Source organism: Vicugna pacos, chromosome 7 (genome assembly GCF_048564905.1).
Source record: "Vicugna pacos chromosome 7, VicPac4, whole genome shotgun sequence".
Taxonomy (NCBI): Eukaryota; Metazoa; Chordata; class Mammalia; order Artiodactyla; family Camelidae; genus Vicugna; species Vicugna pacos.
In genome coordinates this window covers 61,707,092-61,727,442 of record NC_132993.1, presented here as the reverse complement: position 1 = coordinate 61,727,442, position 20,351 = coordinate 61,707,092, and the positions used below count along the sequence as shown (strand labels likewise).

General features: G+C 39.7%; 1 protein-coding gene across 1 annotated transcript; it reads left to right on the top strand.

Moving 5' to 3' along the window:
* The first annotated feature begins 344 nt into the window (after nucleotides 1-344).
* GNG11 (G protein subunit gamma 11) lies at nucleotides 345-5,112 on the top strand. The gene is made up of 2 exons (XM_006207631.4): nucleotides 345-932; nucleotides 4,679-5,112. The coding sequence occupies exons 1-2, from the start codon at nucleotides 837-839 to the stop codon at nucleotides 4,802-4,804; spliced, it is 222 nt and encodes a 73-aa protein (XP_006207693.1). The 5' UTR covers nucleotides 345-836; the 3' UTR covers nucleotides 4,805-5,112.
* The last annotated feature ends 15,239 nt before the right edge of the window (nucleotides 5,113-20,351 follow it).

Below are 20,351 nucleotides of genomic sequence, written 5' to 3'. Positions count from 1 at the left end.
TGCTGTTGGGGATGAGGACAATTTATTAATGTCAGAAAATAGCCGTGCGAGTTACAAGCAATACTCACACCCGATGCCCTTTTTATCCCAAACTTCGTAGATCTGCTTTAGGCATTTAACAGACAGGCCGGGTAAACATCAACAGATGGGCTGAGTGTTTGAGATTACAGTTCAGTTTCATTTTCCTCTTGGGCCTTTTCTTAAGCGTCCACATTTCCCACAATAAACATGTCTGTAACTGGGGGAAAGTTACATGCTGTGTATTTTTAAACTCTTGGGGAGGTGATTTGGCCGTTATTTCCTGCGGGGTAGTATCCTCCTTCGCTTGCTTCACAAACAAAACCCGGATGTGACTTGGGAACGGGAAAAAAAGGAACAAAAAGTAAAACTTCTTGTTCTTTCTCCAGGACAGTGGGCTAGCGCCACTCCAACGCTTGGGCCCCAGCCCAGGCCGGTCCCCCGCGGGCGTGGCAGGGCCGGGAGGCAGGGCGGGCCGGGCCAGCATCCCCGCGGGAGGCCGGACCGCGCAGCGCGGCAGCCTCTCCGCGCTCTCCCGCCGCGTCGCAAACCTAACCCTCCCTGGAGCAGGCCTCCCGGGGTTCTGGGTACCCGAGAAAGAGACCAGGGGTTTTAAGATCTTAGGACACTAGGCAGAGCCGGTGTGAAGCACGTCGTCGGGGCGCTGGGGACCACCGCGCGGGGAGGCGGTCACCTCCTGCGCCGGAGGGCGGGCGCGGTGCGCAGGCAGCGCAGCTACTTCGGGACGCGCCCTAGTTTGCGGCACTTACAGCTGCTCCACTTCGAGAGCTGTCCCTGAGCCCAGCTCTGGGGCGAAAATGCCGGCCCTTCACATCGAAGATTTGCCAGAAAAGGAAAAGCTGAAGATGGAAGTTGAGCAACTTCGCAAAGAAGTCAAGTTGCAGAGACAACAAGTAAGTTGGATGTCCCAGAATTTTTCCTTCTATGAAATGAACTAAGGTCAGCTTTTCCTGGTTTGCTACAGTAGAACAAATGTGGGGTTTTTTGGCATTAGGTGTTCTGTTTTTTGGTTTGGGGTTTTTTGTTTGGTTGGTTTTTGATTTGGGGAAGGGTTTATTGTTTCTGTTTCTGTTTTGTTTTTTGGCTTCTCTTGAAGAAGGGCTTTGGTAGTGCTTGGAAACTTCCAGCTGATGTGGAGAAATCATAGGAGGTAAAGAAGAGAGCAGGGATCCCATGAGTCATTTACAGCCAAATGTTGGAACTTAGAATGGGAGAAACAGACAAGAAATTCTGCCTGCTGTTAGTTGGTTTTAAAAACTCAAGCTGTAGGGAAAAGGCAGATGGCTTCTTAGTTCCTTGATCGTTTTCATAGTGGGAAAAATGGTATTTAAAGGTTTTTTAAAACTCACAATGGAAGTCTTGAATTACATAGTTTTGAGTTTCATCAGGGCTCTCCAAGGTGTGTGAGGAACAGTCCACTGGGGCTTGAGAGCAAAACATTACAATTTCTATCTTTATTTGTAAATCTCTTTCCTTTATAATTTCCACCCTATGTTTTGTAAGTATGCGCAGTGAACTAACACCTAGCCAGCAGTATTTGCATTTATCTATAAATACATAATTATACGTATACGGCATACAAAAAATCTTTTTAGTGATTGTGACCAAAAATTTTAGAAGTGGATTACAAGTTTTGTGAGAACATATGTCCCAGTGTTTAGAGGTCTCCACTGAATTTTTTTGGAGATTTTGTAATTTTTACTCCAAGTTTTTACTGGTAATAGGGGACTTCACTTCTTCTTTTTCCCTCAGTCAGGCAACCTGTAGTCTGGGAATAGGTTTTTGGATAGATATTTTTTAAGAGAATTTTCCTTTCTCCATCCACAGGCAGAAAAATTTAGACTAATTTTATTTCTCTATGGTCTAATACTAGAAAAAGTTAAGGAAAACAGTGACAAAGAAGTAAGTGTGGTTAATACGCTCACTTACCTTCCTGCTCTAGTTGTGGGAGGTCTGTTCCTGACAAGTCTTGTTACTTTGTCCAGGAGGCTATGGCTCACTGGTAGAATGCACGTTTAACATGCAAGAGGTCCTGGTTTCAGTCCCCAGTACTGCCATTAAAACTAAATTTTAAAAAGAAAGACTTTTTTTTTTAAAACAGTCTTGTTACTCAGGATGCACATCTTGAGTGATGTTTGGAAGATACAGGCTTTTGGGGGTTTTACTCTTTATACATTTCTTTTCTTAAATTTAACCTTAACTTCCAAATCCCTGTTTTTCCCAGATTTTGAAGTCCTTTCCATCCATGTTGAAAGTTTTTGTAGCTTTAAAAATACTGCTGTTTTTAAAGGAAAAAAAGTTACAGGATCCAATGAATAGGTTTGTTTCTCACAACTTTAAGGGACCCATTTTGTGGATGGCAAAGTGTCTGTCGGCCGCTTGGATTTTTTTCACACAATGAATCTTGGGTTACATATTAAACAGAGTTGTATATACTGAAGTAAAGCATTGACTGTGCAAAGTTGGACTATCTTAATATTTGGTACCACTATGCAGAACTTACAGGGGAAAAAAGAGACAAGGGTGTTCCAGTTATTTAAACCTTCAAATTAGAAATTGGGCAGAGGCCTGGATGTGGCTGACCATGAGGAAATTAAAGTTATCACTCATTAGCAGTACCTCCCTGCCAGCTCCCCGCCTCCACTCCTTAGGACACGCTCTACTGGATTGGTTTTCCAGCTCCCAAAACTCCAAGTCAGCACCAGAAAGAGAGAAAACTTCAGGGGTAACCTTAGGGAACAGAGGGAGAGGCATCTAAATCCTAATAATAAGATTCCAGCATTTTATTATGCACTTTGAATTATAGAGTGTCAGTGCTAGAAAAACACTACGGCTCTTAGAGATCATTCAACCCTCCCACTTTTAAGGATAAAAAAACCTAAATCCCAAAGAAGCTAACTAGCCCCTCATTTAAGATCCCAGAGATAATGATGGGGCAGTTACTATTAAAACACTAAAATATGTGTCTTTTGATGCCTGTTCCACTATTCTGTCAGTAAACTGGTCATTTCTGAGCTATGTGCTCTGCTCATGTCAAGAACACAAAATTCACAGGCTGAATTCTGGCTCTAGCTAATTGATGTTCAAATATATCCTCTTGATCATGGAAGGAAATGCATCTGAGAAGTAATTATTAACTTTTGGAAGATACATATCTTTTTGGAAACCTGATGAAGAAGCTTCCGTAAGAACAGATACAATTTGGGGAAACATGAATCTTATCGACAAATTTCTCTGTGGCCACAGACCCCAGCTTATGAATACTTGCATCATCACCTCTGAGAATTCACTTAAAATGCCCACACTATGAATGCCAGCAACAGGGAGAGCAAGTGTTACCTGAGAGAATGGTCTTTGAAAGATTTTATTTTGCCACATTTTAAGTCATATAACTATATCTCTTAGTTTTAAATCTTAGATCAGTAGCCTCCACACTGGTGTGCCAAGAATCTTTGGGGTGTCGGAATAAAATATAAAATGTTTGATTTTTAAAAAAATTTTAATTGTGGTATAATTGACGTGAAACATTAATTTTAGGCATACAACATAATGATCTGATATTGCAAAATAATGTATTTGGGGTTAGTTTAAAATCTCATCTTTTTATACTTTTTAGCTTATATTTTATTATTATACCTGATATATTAAAAATAAGTAGTATCTGCACTTATTTTTAAGTAAATAGGGATACATATGCACACACTTTTTAGTGGTCCCCATGAAAACAGTTTGAAGATTACTAATCTAGATTACAAAATCAGTGGGAACATCTGCCTAGAGGTCTCCATTGGAGGGAGCTTCTATGATTTTTACTTCTAATTTCTTACTAGTAATACAGGCCTTCATTAAGACCCTAATCTTTCTTCTTTCTTTTTTATCCCTTCCCCCAACCCCCAACACACACACTTTTTGTAACTCACTCTTGCAAACTGTCTGTTAAGGATAGACTTTTTTAAGAGAAGCTGTTCAGTTCTTTCTCTGTTCAGTAAAAGTTTAAACTAGTTACATAAACACAAGTCTCAGATAAGCCTAAAAAGCTTCAGATTCACCTTTATTACGATCATTGCCGTCAAGCAAGGGGAGAGAATTCTGAGCAGAGACGGGGGTGACGAGGGGGTGGATTTGGGGCAATTTTAGCCTTTCCAGAATTAGACTTTCTCCAGCGCTTCTGACATTCTGTAAAACTGCGGAACCTGGCATACACCCAGTAAGTGAGAATTTTTGCGGGACACACCCCAAGTCCTTCGGGGGTTATCTGCTACTACACTTGTTCATTAGCATGGAAGATTGAAAGTGGAGTATGTTTTAGTTCCTAAAAAATTGTGGATGCATCATAATTGTATTTTAACAAAGGAAGGAAATCATATGAAACACAATGGATAGAAATTGCTGGGGTTAATTTTTTTAATACAGTGACTTTCAAACTTTTTTGACTCTGACCACAGTAAGAAATACATTTTACATAGATTGTATTATTCATATATATTTTATAGATTCTGTACTGCACTCTAATATTTTTATTCTATTTTATTTCATTTTTAAAATGCTGGTTGTACCCAATTATATTAATTTCATAAAGGGTGGTGACAGAGTTTAAGCAATCCTGACCTGATTCTTTCTTCTTTTCTTACACCTTAAGGTGTCTAAATGTTCTGAAGAAATAAAGAACTATATTGAAGAACGTTCTGGAGAGGATCCTCTGGTGAAAGGAATTCCAGAAGACAAGAATCCCTTCAAAGAAAAAGGCAGCTGCATTATTTCGTAAATAACTCTGAGGAGAGCTTCATCCTCAGTAGAAGTAGTCTGTTGTAGCTTTCCGAAATAAAACCGACGTGCCTTTTAAAGAAGGAACAATAAAATTTAAAGGAGACTTTCTAAAGCACTCGTATAGATACGGTTATGTCTGAAAGCTGTGTGCTTCTCGTTTTTGCACGTCACACCCCTTTAAGAGGGCAGAGAGTATCACTCATACAGTTATGGGAATAAGGACATCACTCTTGCATGATTCACCTCTTTCAGTATATTGCTTGATGCCTCAAATAAAGTTTTATCTCTGGAAAATGTTGGCAATTTAAGAAAGATTTTTTTTTTGCATTAACTTTTATACTTCTCCCCATAAATTTTTGGGTGTTTGGGACCTGTATCAAAAGATTAGGTGGTTTGATAGATCAGGTTTCGGATCCAGCTCTCTCTGGAGGTTGACAGCTCTGCGTTCTGACTCCTAGAATGTTTTCTTCTGACATTAACTATTAGGCAACTGAGTTGAGCAGAATTCCTAATGTTGACGGATGCAGATTATGAGTCAGGAATGAGGCCAAGCCATGTCTACACTAGTACTTCCCGGTTTATCATCATACAGATCTTGTTCGGAGTGTTGCTACAATAGTGATCTGGAGAAAATGAGGGGTGGGGGTCCGGTGGAGCGGGGCCAGTGCTGGTCTGTCATCCTCCCTGCCTGCCTGCCTGCAGGGAGCTGCATGTCCCACCTGATGGCTTGGTCTCGGTGTGGCAACCCTCCAGCTCTGCGGCGTTGGGCACTGGCACAGATGCTTGGCTCGGTGCCTCCTCCTACCAGCCTTTTCCAGCAGGCCTGGGGCAAGCTCGCCTCTTTTCCTTCTCCAAAGAGACAAATTAATCTTTTGCCAATTTCTAAAATTAGGTTGCCTTGTTTCTCAATGATTTGTTGGAATTCTTCATGTATTCTGGCCATTCATCCCTCAAGGGTGATAGGTGTTGTAAATTCTCCCAAACCATAGGTTAACTTTTCACAAGGGGATTATAGCTGCAGAGGTTTTAAGTGGAGGGTGCAGCACGCCAAAGTATATGGCCTGCTCAAGTCTTTCATGAAGGCATGACCTTTCTTCCTTTCTTTGAGCATTTTTTCCCCTCTTTCTTTGTTTTTTTTTGGATGCAAATTGCTGTAGGTTTAAGCTAAGAGAAAGACAAGCAAAACCCTTAATGGTTAGCTCCAGCCTCAAATGGGTTAAGTTACTAACTCACCCTGCAATTGTAAATAGCCCAGGTTTCTCCTTAACTAGGTCTTCGCTCCTGATTAGATCTGCAGGTGTATCTTATTAAGCCAGAGCGCTACTAATGACCTCTAGAAGCTTCCTAACGTATATCAGCAACCTCACTCTGAAATTACTTTCCTTCCTCTCTCTGAGAAGGAACAGGATACCCCAGGCTTTGAAAGAGCAGGTTACAGCAGACCAAGAGCAGGAACTATTTCCTTCGGTTTCCTGCCTTTTTCCAAGTGTTGACGTCAGTTGGGATTCCTGAGAGCCCAGGGATAATTTTAGCCCAAAGTTTGATCTACTTCGTGGTGAAGTTTAAAAAAACAGAGGTATGTCTTTTCCAACAATTATAGAATAATTAGTGTCGGGGATGTGTTGCTACTATTAGTGATTTTACATTTAAGGTGGCATGGGATTTTAGTAACGTAGGACTTCTAAAATTTTACTTTAATGAGCGGTTTCATTTTTTTCCAAGTCGTACGATTTCCTTCTGTTGCATAAGGAAGCAAACATCTATTCTGGTTATTAGTAAGGCAGATCAGATCACTTGCCTCCTTCATGGAGGGCCAAGTCAGCACCCGTATCCCCTAACTCCTTGAGAACTGTGGGTCACAAGACTGTGCCCTGAAATTCTACTAGCCATACTCACCCATCCTTTCAGGTACACCTCCAAGTCCTAGCTTTTCTCTTCATGTACTTTTAACTGTGTTACAGATTAGCCAGCCCACTTCTGTTTTTTTCCTTAATAATTATCCAGTCTTGCAGATGTTTCCACTAAATCTGTTTGTTTGTTTTTTTTACTGTTTCATCATAGTAACTCAGTCAACCTGTAAAAGTGTAATAAAATCCTCTTGATTTTCAAGTGTTTAGCTGCTAAAAATGTATTAGCTTGCATTAGGAAGAAAATGAAAAATATAGTAACTATATATTTGGATATATTATGAAAGTAACCTTCAGTAGGTGGGAATTTGTTAAGTAGAATTTAAATCATGTGTTCAATTACTTCCAAGTATATAGTTCTATAATCAGTTGGTATCTGATTAAATAATTACTGTGCTTTGTGTTTTGAGACTTGGAATCTATGAACTCATATTAGCAAAATTGGCTTTTCCATTTCTTGGCAGAATTAACATCACAAGCTCATTCATACTTGGTATTTTAAGACAATTTATTTTGTATGTTGGATGCAAACTAGTATCTCATTATGTCCAAATTTGCATTTCCTTGATTTCCTGTGGTTTTTACATTCAGATTTTCATGTACCTTCTGACACTTTCATCCATTTCATCTCACCCAACACCTCCAACTCTGGCAGCCACTCTATTTCCTGTATCTATGAGTTTTGTTTCTTTTTCTTTCTTTCTTTCTTTCTTTTTTTTCCTCTTTTTTAGTCACATATAAGTGAGATCACATGGTATTTATCTTTTCTCTGTCTGAATTTTCTCATTACATAATGCCCTCAAGATTTACCCATGTTGTTACAGTGGTAAAATTTTTTTTCTTTTGTGATGGCTGAATTCATTGTATATCTGTACCACAATTTATCCATTCATCCATCAGTGCACACTTAATTTATTTCCATACCTTGGCTTTTTAAAATAATGCTGCGGTAACCTCCATACGCTTTTCCATAGTAGTTGCACCAGTTTACATTCACACTAACAGTGCACAAAAGTTCCCCTTTCTCCATATCCTTCCCAACACTTGTAATTGCTAATCTTTGTTTTTAATTGAAGTATAGTCGATTTACAATGGTGTGTTAGTTTCTGATATACAGTATAGTGATTAAATTATATATATATTCCTTTTCATATTCTTTTTCATTATAGGCTACAACAAAGTATTGACTATAGTTCCCTGTGCTATACAATAGGACTTTGTCTATTTTATATATAGTAGTTAGTATCTGCAAATTCTGAACTCCCGATTTATCCACCCTGACCCCTTCCCCCACCAGTAACCATAAGTTTGTTTTCTATGTCTGAGTCTGTTTCTGTTTTGTAAGTAAGTTCATTTGTGTCATTATTTTTTCAGATCTCACATATAAGTGACATCATATGGTATTTTTCTTTCTCTGGCTTACTTCACTTAGTATGAAGATCTCCAGGTCCATCCATGTTCCAGCAAATGGCATTATTTTATTCTTTTTATGGCTGAGTAATATTCCATTGTATAAATAAACCACAACTCCTTTATCCAATCATCTGTCGAGGGACATTTAGGTTGCTGCCTTGTCTTAGCTATTGTATATAGTGCTGCTATGAATATTGGGTTCCAGATATCTTTTCAAATTAGTTTCCTCCAGATATATGCCCAGGAGTGGGACTGCTGGATCATATGGTAAGTCTATTTTTAGTTTTTTAAGGACTCTTCATACTGTTTTCCATAATGGCTGCACCAGTTTACATTCCCACCAACAGCATAGGAGGGTTCCTTTTACTCTACACCCTCTCCAGCATTTATCAATTGTGAACTTTTCAATGATGGCCATTCTGACTGGTATGAGGTGATACTTCATTATAGTTTTGATTTTCATTTCTCTGATAATTAGTGATATTGAGCATTTTTTATATGTGCCTATTGGCCATTGGTATGTCTTCATTGGAGAAATGTTTGTTTAGGTCTTCTGCTCATTTTTCAATTGGGTTTTTTGTTGTTATTGTTGAGTTGTATGAACTGTCTGTATATTCTGAAAATTAAGCCCCTGTCAGTTGTATTGTTTGCGAATGTTTTCTCCCATTCTGTAGATTGTCTTTTCATTTTGTTTATAGTTTCCTTTGCTGTGCAAAAGCTTTTAAGTTTAATTAGGTCCCATTTGTTTATTTTTTGCTAGTCTTTTTGACAAAAGCCACTGTAACTGGTGTGAGGTGATATCTCATTGCAGTTTTGTTTTGCATTTTCCTGATGACCAGTCGTGTTGAGCACCTTTTAATGCACTTATTTGCATCTGCTTTTATTTGTTTAAAGAAACATTGGAAGGTTTTATACAAGGAACTAATAAAAATTGCTACCTATTAGGGCTAATGTTGGGTATAATCAAGTGGCAGAGGATGATATTGAGATTTCTTGTTGTATATTTTTCTATGAAGTTTTGATTTTTTGACCCTGAAAATATATTACCTAGTAAAGTAAAAGTAATTTAAAAATAGAAGCAAAATTTATGTTTCTATGTATAGACTTTGGAAAGTTAAATGTATCTTGGTATTAATGTCCTATGAATCGGTGATAAGTTTGTATCATCAAACATGATCTAACTAATCATTATACACGTTGCTCTATTAAGCTATCCCATCAAGTAAGACAAAGATAATGAGTCAGTAATAGTTACATTCCTCCCTATCCCTTCCGAGTCTTAGAAGGATGATGATCAATGAGAAATAAGCCCCTATTTCTAGTCTAACAGTCTAAGAGAGCAAGGACCAGTGAGAAAATATCTTTGATTTAATAGGAGTGGGATGGTCACATTTTAGGGTATTGGGATAAAACCTCACACCCTACTCAGTGCATCAGGCTGTCCTAACCAGGGAAGACCAGGAAATCATCCGCACTTTTTCTACTTAAGCTACCCTCAGTCTGGGAGGGTGCATCCACAGACCATTAAGAACCATTCACTGAGAATGTGGAGACTCATGGATGCCATTCCTTCCTTTTCCTTTTGGTTTACACACACATTAAATGATGACCTCCTTTTCTTAAAAAAAAAAAAAAAACAAAGTTGGGAGAGAGAATATAGATAGCTCAGTGGTAGAGCACATGCTTAACATGCACGAGGTCCTGGGTTCAATCCCCAGCACCTCCATTAGGTAAGTAAATAAATAAATAAACCCAATTACCACCCCCCAAGAAAACCCCCCACAAAAAAACAAAATAATACAAATAAAAACCCTTGGTATAAAGAGTGCATAATTTCATTAAACACGAGAATGGGCAGAGAGGGATTAAAATGGGTGGATTATAAATTTCAGAAATTGGCCCCAAAGTTACTGTGCAAAAGTTACACTTTACATGAAGGAACTAGATGATTGTAAAATTCAACAGTCATAAAACAAATCCCTATTGACATATATGTAAATGTATGCATGCATTTAATGTATTCAACAATGAAAATCTTCGGAGTTCCCTTTATGTACTGGGCACTGGTTTAGGCCTAAAAGAGATAGTAGTGAATTAGACAAAGCCTTCAAGATCACAGAATTTGCAGAAATTACACTTACTCAGATAAAGGTGGAAATTAGAGTGTATTATGATGTATAACTTAGGATAAATGGGAATGCTTTGTTTTTTCATTGATGACACCGATGATGGCATGATGATGATTATGACAATGCAGATAAATGCTGCGGCGGCGGCGGCGGCTGCGGCTGCGGCGGCGGCTGCTGCTGCTGCTGGTTTACACACATGAAGTTCTTAATATTTGTCTGGCACTGGAGTAAACTTTTTCCATTGCTGTATCTTTTAATTCTCACAAGTACCTTATGTATCAGGTAAATAATTCACACAGAGTCATACAGCTAGTGTGACTAGCAAAACTGAGACCGTGCCTTAAACATTATGCAGTAGTACCTCTCTTTTAGAAGCCAGCATGTATTCATAGTGAAAAGAACTATTAGCTCAACAGTTTCCAAAGGTGGCTTTTGGCATAGGTGTAGCCAGCTACTATAGCCTCAAAAGTTTTAGCCCTGTTATAGGACATAGAGTTTTATAATAATTTATATTAATTGTTTTTATCTGTTGGTTAGTCAGTTGATTGATTTTTTTGCTAAGCACAGCCTAATATTTAACAATTTTAACTTACATCCAGTGGTAAATTTTGCCTTGTTAATAAAAATCATATCACAACTCTAAATTATCATAACAATGATACATTCTAATTATATAATCAAATAGTCTTTGCTCATTTGCTGATTCAGTATCTCAGTTTAGTACTTGAATTTGTCTGGTAGAAGCTGCATGAATTATGGTAAAGTGCCTACAAGAAATACATCAGACTCTGAAAGGACTTTCTTGAAAATACCAAAATTATTGGTGAGAGTCAGCCCTGGAGAATTGCCTACAGATACCAAAGAATCTTTTCAAAGTCGTCATCAAACTCAGCCTCTGTAAACACATGCGTGTTTTCTTTAGTAAAGGTAGCCATAAGCTTTAGCTTGTGTCATCTCAGCCTCATCTTACTGCCAGCCTGTGACAGACAATATTGATGTCCTGCTTCACAGAGTTGGTTTGGAAATTAATGGGCCTGAGCTGTGAGTAGAGTTCCTTAAATCCATTAAAAAGTCCTCATGTATTGGCAGTGATCAGTATTTGTCAATAAGCACCTGCAAATCCCTTTTGGAAGTAATCTGATTAAATATAAATCTAGAAAAAACATCGATTCTACAGAATTGGTATAGTTCCTCCAATTTTCATGGCTCTTTTTGGTACAGTGCGGAGAAGGAAGGGAAAGGAATTGGTCTTACCTCATTGGGTGTTTTGAAATTGTGTGAAAACTTGTGTGTGTCTCAATCTAAGAGAGAAAAAGAGGAAAGGAGAGAAACATTTAACCTATGTTAAATACTTTGAAAACTTAATCTAAAAACACTGATAAATTTTGATAGAGTTCACTGATCACTTAGGAACGGTTCAAAGACTGTTGCTACTAAATGTTCCCTCTTTGTAACTGAAGGCGTGTGTTAATGAGGACCATCACAGCGAGGATGTGCTCGTTCTTTAATCACCAAAGTCCAGGCTCGCCTTTTCTCTTTTACTATTTTAATTAATCTTTGAAAGATTATATGCAATTGGGGTTTCAGCTGATTCTTATTTACATACATTATTTTAAAATAAAAGCAAATGTAAGTTCAAATAAATTAATATTTAGTAATATTTTGACTTTTCAATTTAGAAAAGGGATTAATTCAGACATTTAGAAATCATTCATTTAAATTTGATTCGACAAACGGATTAAGGGCCTGTAAACAGGACACTCTACGGACAAGTTCAGCCAGTATTTTTCCTGCATTCTAGAAACTGGCAGTCAAAACAAATGGTAGTGACATTTATCAAGTCCAATTAATTAAACCAATTTTATGTACAAAATGTAACTGGATTAAATGGTTGAGAAAAGGAAGGGTTAAGCGAATGATGAAAGTGAAACTAGTACATTTTCTACCTTTTTTTTCTGGGAACATTTCATGGAAAGAGACACAGTAGTATAAGTGAAGAAAAGGAATTTATGGTATTAAACTAAGAGAGAGAAATTCCACTTATTGAGTCCAGTTTGGCAGACCAAGAAGGCAGTTATCAAATTTATATAAAAGGAGTAGAAGGAATTGATAGTTCATTGGGTATACTGTCTTTGATAAAAAGTCTTTGAAATGCTTTTTCAGTTACGGTGGGCAACAAACTAGCCTAAATCCAATGGCTTTAAACAAGGCATTTATTATTGCTTCTAGTCCTCCAGTCAATTTATCTGGGCCTGGTTCTGTTGATTTTGATGTTACTGAGTCAAACACTGTCTAGCTGCTGGATCAGCTCAGGGCTGAGCAGTTAGCCGGTGTCCACTAGGAGTTGGCTGGGCCAAAGCCGGTGACTGAGTTAAACGTCTTTCGCCCTTTAACAGACTTGCCGGGGCTTGTTCTCATAGGGCAGGATTCTACAAAGAGAGTGTTTCAAAGCTCAGGGAAAGAATGAGTACATCATCACTTCGACCATGTCCAGTTGTGCAAAACAAGACACAAGGCCAACCCAGATTCAAAGGGAAGAACAGCAGATGTTCCCTCTTGAGTGTGGGGGCTGCAGAGTCTCATGGCAAAGGGCATAGATATAGAGAACGGTGGAAAGCTGGGACATTTTAAATCTACCTGCCTCCTTGGGTGAGGATCTTGCTCAGCCTTGGGCAGTGGAAGCCGATAGGAATAATCTAGGGATATTGGGGGAAAAGAAGGTTCTGATGCTAAAGGCAAAACATGGGGATGGTTTGGGCACACACTCAGGCAGTAATTCAAAAAAGTGGGAGGAGGAGAATCAGAAATCTGCATCAAAATGAATTTGAGAGTTTCAGGAACTTGATAAACCCTCGCAGTTAGTGCGGCAAAGCTGAGTTGCACCCAGGAGAAAAGGAGGAGCCCCTTGAAATTAATTTAACTAAATCTCTTTATAGACACGTCAGTGTCTGGAAAGCAGATGGCAGGTTCTGATTATGTCCTTTTCACATCTTACTTTAGAGATTAGAAAGGACCCCTGCGATTTGATCACCTCTTCATGCAGAGGGTTCGTTTACAATACAGCCAAACCCCGTGAAGTCACAAGGTTTTCTTTCTAATCCCAACAGTGGTCAGTCAGTCAGTCGGGTGAGGGTAAAAATCAATCCTGCCAAATGCTTCAGAAACTGATAATATCATGCCACTCCTAGCTCCCCCTCTGGGAAAGCCTATGTTTCTTTCTAGTCTTTTCCAAATATTCAAATATTCAGTGTTAGAGGGCTGAGATGAGAGAGATGTCCAGAGAATTTGGGTTGGCTTTTAATTTACTTAAATTCACTCTTAATTTTAATTCTTCTGAACATTCTGTCTGAACTTGGACTTTAGAGGGATCCCTGCTGATATTTCTCTGGGTGTCTGTGTTGAAATTTCTTTTTTTCTTGGTACATTTCTTTTAGGAACACTGAACTCCTTCTCCTTAATTCCGATTAGTATTTCTCAGGCTTCTGATGTCTTTTACTGTGCCAAATGCCTCTCACATAATTTCTCATACATAGTTGAAAGGGTGCAGGTTATCTGGAAGGGAAGGAGTTTGCACATAGTTTTTGATTAGCAAGGAGCACAATCACACGTTTGAGGACACACACATCATGAGTTTGAAGTGTCACACAGCCTTGATGCATCCATTGGCTTGGGAGCTGACCCTGGAAATGTGTGATTCTTTTATTCTTTTTAGAAAAACATTTCCCAAAATAATATGAGAGACTCTCTTTTGCAAAATTCACTTGAGAGCCTGGAATCTTAAAACTTGTGTTATCATGCATGTATAGAAATTAAAAATGAGTAGAGCTATGTATTTGTCATATATTGGACGGGATATAAGGCAATATTATACATGTATTTTCCTGAAGTCATGAATCATAATACTACACAAGATCATAGGTTGTCAAACTTTTTCCGTAAAGGACCAGATAGTAAAAATTTTAGGCTTTGCACGCCGTAGTACCTCTGTGGTACCTACTCCAATATGAAAGCAGCAAAGACAATAAAATACATAAACAAATGGGTATGGCTGTGTTCCGATCAAACCATTTTTATAAAACTAAGCAGCAGGCTAAATGTGGCCCCCAGGGCCCTACTCTCGATAAGTGTCTTTCAAACTGCATGTTAGGACCCATTAATGGTCAATTTAGTGGAATGTTATCAATATTTTTAATGAAATAAGTTCAAATAAACTATCAGCCTATATTCCATATAGTAACAGGGTACTTGTCTTATGAAACATGTATGTGTTGAAGTCAACATGTATAATTCATTTCTTTTTGTAGGTTCTAGTCGATAAAAGTTTGAAGGTTGCTGGTACAGAGTATTAGAGCTGAAAGTCTGGCTTTTAATAGTATAAAGAATTTAACCTCAATCAAAGAGAGTTCTTGCCCTTCCCTACCTACCCCTGGGAGGTGACCTCTAAAAGCCCTTTGAATGTACTGCCTGATAAGCATGTCTTTGTTTACCTGCAGATTTGGGGCTATGCCAGAAAGTCTAAAAATGTGACTTATAGTGAATCTTTGAATTATGTGGGATCAGCTTGATTTCTGGAGAAGCTGGAGACAGGCCAGCCATGTGGGCAGTTGACCATGGAGCTCCAGTAAAGACTCTGGATACCAAGGCTTCAGTGAGTTTCCTTGCTTGGCAGTGCCCCACACATGTCACACGTTGTTTCATGATTCCACTGGGAGAAGGCAGTTGGAAAGTGGGAACTTTCCTGGACTCTGCCCCATGCATCACTTCCCTTGGCTGATTTTAATCTGTCTCTTTTAGCTGTAATGAGCGATAACTCATTACACAGCTCTCTGTGAGTTCTGTGAGTCCTTCTAGCAAATTATTGATCCTGAGGGTGGTCTTGGGGACTCCTGAACTTGTGATAACATCAGAAGCAAGAGAGGTTCTGTGGACTGTGTCCTTCTAACTTCTCAGATGAGGAAAGCACGGTCCAGGGACATTTACAAAGGCTGTGCAGCCAAGTAGTGGTGAGGCCATGTGAGCGTCAGCTCTGTAAGTCCCCTTATTCAGAGGCTTCTTCCTATGCCTGTGTTGTTCCTGCTAACACACACTAACGTTTGTTGAGTTTATCTGACTTTCTGCCAGGGCGCGATACACAGTAACTCATTTTATCCTCACAAGGACCCTAGAACATTTGTAGGAGGGTTAGCCCCATTTTATGGTGACAAAACTAAGGCTGGGAGAGCTTAGGTGAGTTTCCCAGGATCATACAGGTTTTAAATGGAGAAACCAGGACTCAAAGCCAGAGACTCTGGTTCTACCTGAGTCTCATTTTTCTCATTGCTTGACATCGTTTCCTTGGATGTTGTACACTCCGCTCTCTAGAAATGTTGATTTTAATTTCTTTCACGAGAAACCACCAGGTTACCTGATATCTAGGTACCAAACGAAGAACTGCATCACGTACATCTTCAGTATTCCCCTTAGTACACGGCATATGTGAGCGTGTAATAATAAATAAAGGTTGATAAGGAATGAGAATAAAAGATACAGGGTCTTGGGTTAAAATCCCATGTCCCTTCTTATTTTCCCACATTATTGTTGACATATTGGTTTTCTTCCTCTCCATCTTTTCCTCCTCTTCCTCCTCTCCCTTCTCCTCTCTCCACTCTCTCTTTCTCTTAACTTGTAATGAGTATGTGTGAGTGAGTTTTAGGAGTCAGTCAACCTTCTGAAATTTAAATTAAAATGCTGTATATACTTCCCCTGGTGGCCTCTCCCCTTGGTAGGGCAATCTACTATTCTCACCTCAAAAGTGTCAGTCAGGAAGAAATGATTGGGATCCTTTACCTTGAGAGGGAGGTTGCCTATAAAACCCACATGGAAGGGATGGCTTCAGTCCTGCAGTTTAGAGCCTGTGACTGTTTCACTGTGTTGAAGGCTTGGGGCAGAGCCCTGTGTGCCCTGTGCTGTCCCCTCCGCTCCATGGTCGTCACGCTGACCCATCCTCTCAATTCTTTCCTTCCCTGAGCTTCTCCTGTTATCACAGTCAGTCGAAGAGACTGCTCTTTCTTCCACAATTTTCCTTCCTAGGCTAAGGGTATCCCTGCTGCCATTTCCTGATCCCCCACCTGACTGCCCTCACTTACCCATGTTCAAAGTCCAAAGCTGCCTGATTCTGCTTGGAGTCAGTCACCTGCCAACCTTGCTTCTTCCTCGATGACATCAGAGACCTGGCCTCCACCCTTCCCCTGATCTCCTGCCAACTTCTAAGAAGATGGGATGACTTTCTGACACTTCAACCTTAGAATTCCTCAATCTCAGTAACCCCAGTGATTGCAATATTAGCTTCACCCATCACGCTGTCCCATGGTACTGGGTGACTTTATGCTGTGCCATTTTAAAGAATTAAAATCTAGTATATTTGTTGGTATATGACCAATTTTGCATATTAATAACTTCTGTCTTGAGCTATGCCCAGAGAGGATGAAAAATGTGAACAAAATGACAGTGCACTTTTTAATGCAAAATCAACCTACAGTGTTAGAAGTCAAGATCGCGGTTCCTTAGGGGTATAGCATGATTGAAAAGGGAACAGGAAGGGGGCTCCTGGGAGGCTGGGAATACTTTGGTGTTGGGCGAGGTCCCTAATTACACAATCGTGTTCAACCTGTGAAAATTTTTTGTGTTGTATACTCCTGTGATATGTACACTTTTTGTTATCACATAGCAAATATTCTCACCTCTTTGCTCCCCTTTAAAACAATCTGAAAGATACTGTTCTCAATTCTAACTTCTCAGGTTACTAGTGCACTGAGAATCTTACGTTTTAGTCATTTGTGGTTCCTCCAAAGACAGCGTGTCCCACACTTCCTGAGGTCCTTGATAGAATCTTAAAAAATACGGGGGGAGGGACGCTAAGGAGAAAGAGCGCGTGGCAGGGGGATTGTGGGAGTTGAAGGGAGCAGTGGAGGGTGGGAGGTCATTACCTCGTCTCATTCCCAGACCGCCTCTCAGGCTGATTACTGATGCACTTCACTCTCCTGCTCTTCTTATTCTAAGCCTGGTGCGTTGTCAGGGGACTGACCCCTCGTGCTCTTGGATGATTTATTTAAACTAGGACTTTATTCCTCAATTACCTGAGCCACAAGGTCAAAGACACTTCAGACCTGAACCCTGACCCTCCTTCCGGGGGAGCAGCACCTCAGGCAGAATGCAGCAAACAGCGACAACCACATCCTGCTTTTTTATGATGAATTGCCACCTTAAATACCAAAGTACCAGTATTGTTCTTTTGCTTCAGTATTGCAGCTGTTACTTTGCTTCCTTCATCTTTCACTTTCTTCTCTGCCACCACTGGCTTATCTTAAAATTCTTTTGTCTTCAATCCCAAACTTGGGAATTTTCTAGGTTCGTCTTTCTGTCTCTCCTTTATATAAATTCTGTTGTTTGTCCACATCCTCCTTCATAATCCCTCTGTTTTTCCCAATTTTTCCCCCACATTCTGAGTTTCTTTGTCTCTACCCAGCCTGGCCCAGGTAGTCACCCGTCTTAGCATCATACTTGTCTCACTCTCATGTCAGATGATTTCACACTGTCCTTTAAGCGTTTGATGACAGTCGCTCAGCTCTTCTCTTGTCCGTCCTATGGGAAGTCAAGGCCCACGGGTGTGAGTTCCTGAGACTTACTTTCTGAGGGTCACCTCTGGTTCCGAGTGCTACCCAGTGATCCCCCCAGCCCGCTCACATTTCACTTCCTGCCACGATTCTTGTCTGCGAGTCTTCTCTTCATGTCCCCCAAAAGCTGTTCTCATAAGGCATTTCTGTATGTAGCAGATACTATCCATGACTTGAGTGAAGAGGAGTTTATGAGATAAAAATGGAAACAACCTCACATGGAGTGTCAGGTTCCCACCAATTTTCTCTGCAAGCCTTGCTCTCCAGTCCCCCTTCATCATTTCTCCTCCCCATCTTCTATTTGCTGCCCTATTTCACTTCCAAATTCCAGTTAATTTCACATGAAAATCAGTCTTTCCACCACATTGGTCTTGAGTTTTATCTGCTTCCAGGATGCTGTCGAAGTATGGAGAAACCCTGACTAGCCGTGGCAAAGTCCTTTGTGGCCTTGGGGTTCTTTTACTTCTCATTTGGATTCTCCACTACATCAGGTACAACTTTCTCTCTTTCCTTCAAGAGTCCAGCCTTGCTTCAACCTGCCATCTTGCTGTCAAATGCCCTACACCTTTTTATTCATTAGAAGAGTTTGAGAACATCACATATATACTTGCCTACTTTTTCTTCTTTCTACATGAAAATGTGTCAAATTCATCTTTCACGGTCCCTCTCTTTTCTGACGGAGAAGCAAATATTTGCCTTTTTTTTTTTTTTGCTAAAGCCTCTCTCCTTGAGTTCTTGTATCCCTGAATCTCCGGGGACCTGTCTACAAGTTATGCCATATCTCTTAGATTTTTTTCTCTCTCTCTCCTTTGATTGGTTTCTTCTTTTCTGCCTAAAAGTGTGACTTGCATTCTCTATGCAAATTGATAATAACAACAGGTAGAATCATAAAACAACAGGAGAAACTCTTCCTTGTTCCTGCTCCCTGTGAGAGCAATATTCTCCATGCTTTTATTCAATTTCCCACTTTTTTAGAGCATTGGCTGACTCCATTCCTTACTAATTACTCATTCTTTGAAACCTTGCAATCTCACTTTCATTCTCACTGTCAGCTTTCTCCACTTGACTTTCCAACTTTCAAATCCAGGGCATTTAAATTCTCATCCACTGATGACCTTCTCTGACATTGGAAGTTGGTCTCTACTACAAGCCCTTTCCTCCTGTGACTTTGAAATCTCCCCCATGCTTATCCATCTGCCTCAGCCTCTTGGAACTTTTCCAACTTCTTCAGTAGGAACTCTTTCCAGACTCTTATGTACACCTGTGCCGTAACTCCTGCCCTCAACGCTTCTCTCTCTCCCTTTCTCCATGAGGACTCTCAACAGTGATCGAATAATACACTTTCTCTTTCAGAAGACCTGGATGGCCTTATTTTGCCTGCTGATAGTAGTACAGATTATTCAGCTTGGCTTCAAGGTTCCACATCACACATTTTGCATCCACCACGTTAGATTTTTCTCCCATTGTGTTTTGGTATATCCCTATCCAGGGGACTGCTGGCTGATGGCTTAGTAAGCCTTAAGCTTCTCTGCCTCCCAGTCATCACACAAGCCATTTACTCTGTCTGAAACCTTGTTTTCTCTCTCCACCTCACCCCCTGTCCAGGTGGCTCCAACTCTAGAATATGGGCTGAGCAAGGATTTGGTCTGGGTTATTCAAACAAGAAACTTGCTTAGCAACTAGCCTTTCTTAATGTATTATTCTTAAAGAACAAATTAACTTTTTCTCTCTCTAATCTCTTAAATAATGCTCCGCTTTCAGTAGAGAAAAAATGTAAATTCTATTCTATTTCTGGAAGTGTCATGATATTAGAAAGCAAGTCTATTCCTTTTAGGGATTAAGAATTTGAATAGGACTACTGCATTTCTGTTCTAGTAAGAAAGGTAAAATAATATTAGAATGATGTTCCTTATACTTTTGTTTTGTCTTCTAACTATTTAAGTTGCACATTTTGCTGTGTGCTAAAGCATTGTCCTCCATGTTACAGGGGAGGCTGTGGGTGGTGTACGGTTCATGAGTATGTCAGTGAAAGCTGGATCCCACTGTTGACTGGTTTGGCTTAGACAGTAGGAAACATCTGGTAGTTTCCTGATATTTATCAGGACAGAACTGTGTTTCCTTTAAAAACAGCTTCACATGAACAATGCACTACATAATAGCAGAGGAATTTTATAACACAAGTACAGAAAACAAGAATGCAACTATTAAATATAGAACTTAGTTTCAACAATGCTGACCAGCAAGTTAATAATACTCAAGAAATACATTTATATTTATATTCTTAGTCACATATCTTTAATAAAATGATGGACCCTCTAATTTTCTTTCCTATAGCTAATTTCTCTCTCCAGTTGAACTGAGGCATTGAAGCAAATGAAGAGATCTGTACTGCCCCCCGGCCTCACCCTGTCTTCTTCCCAGGTCCGCTGACCAGTATTTGCCTC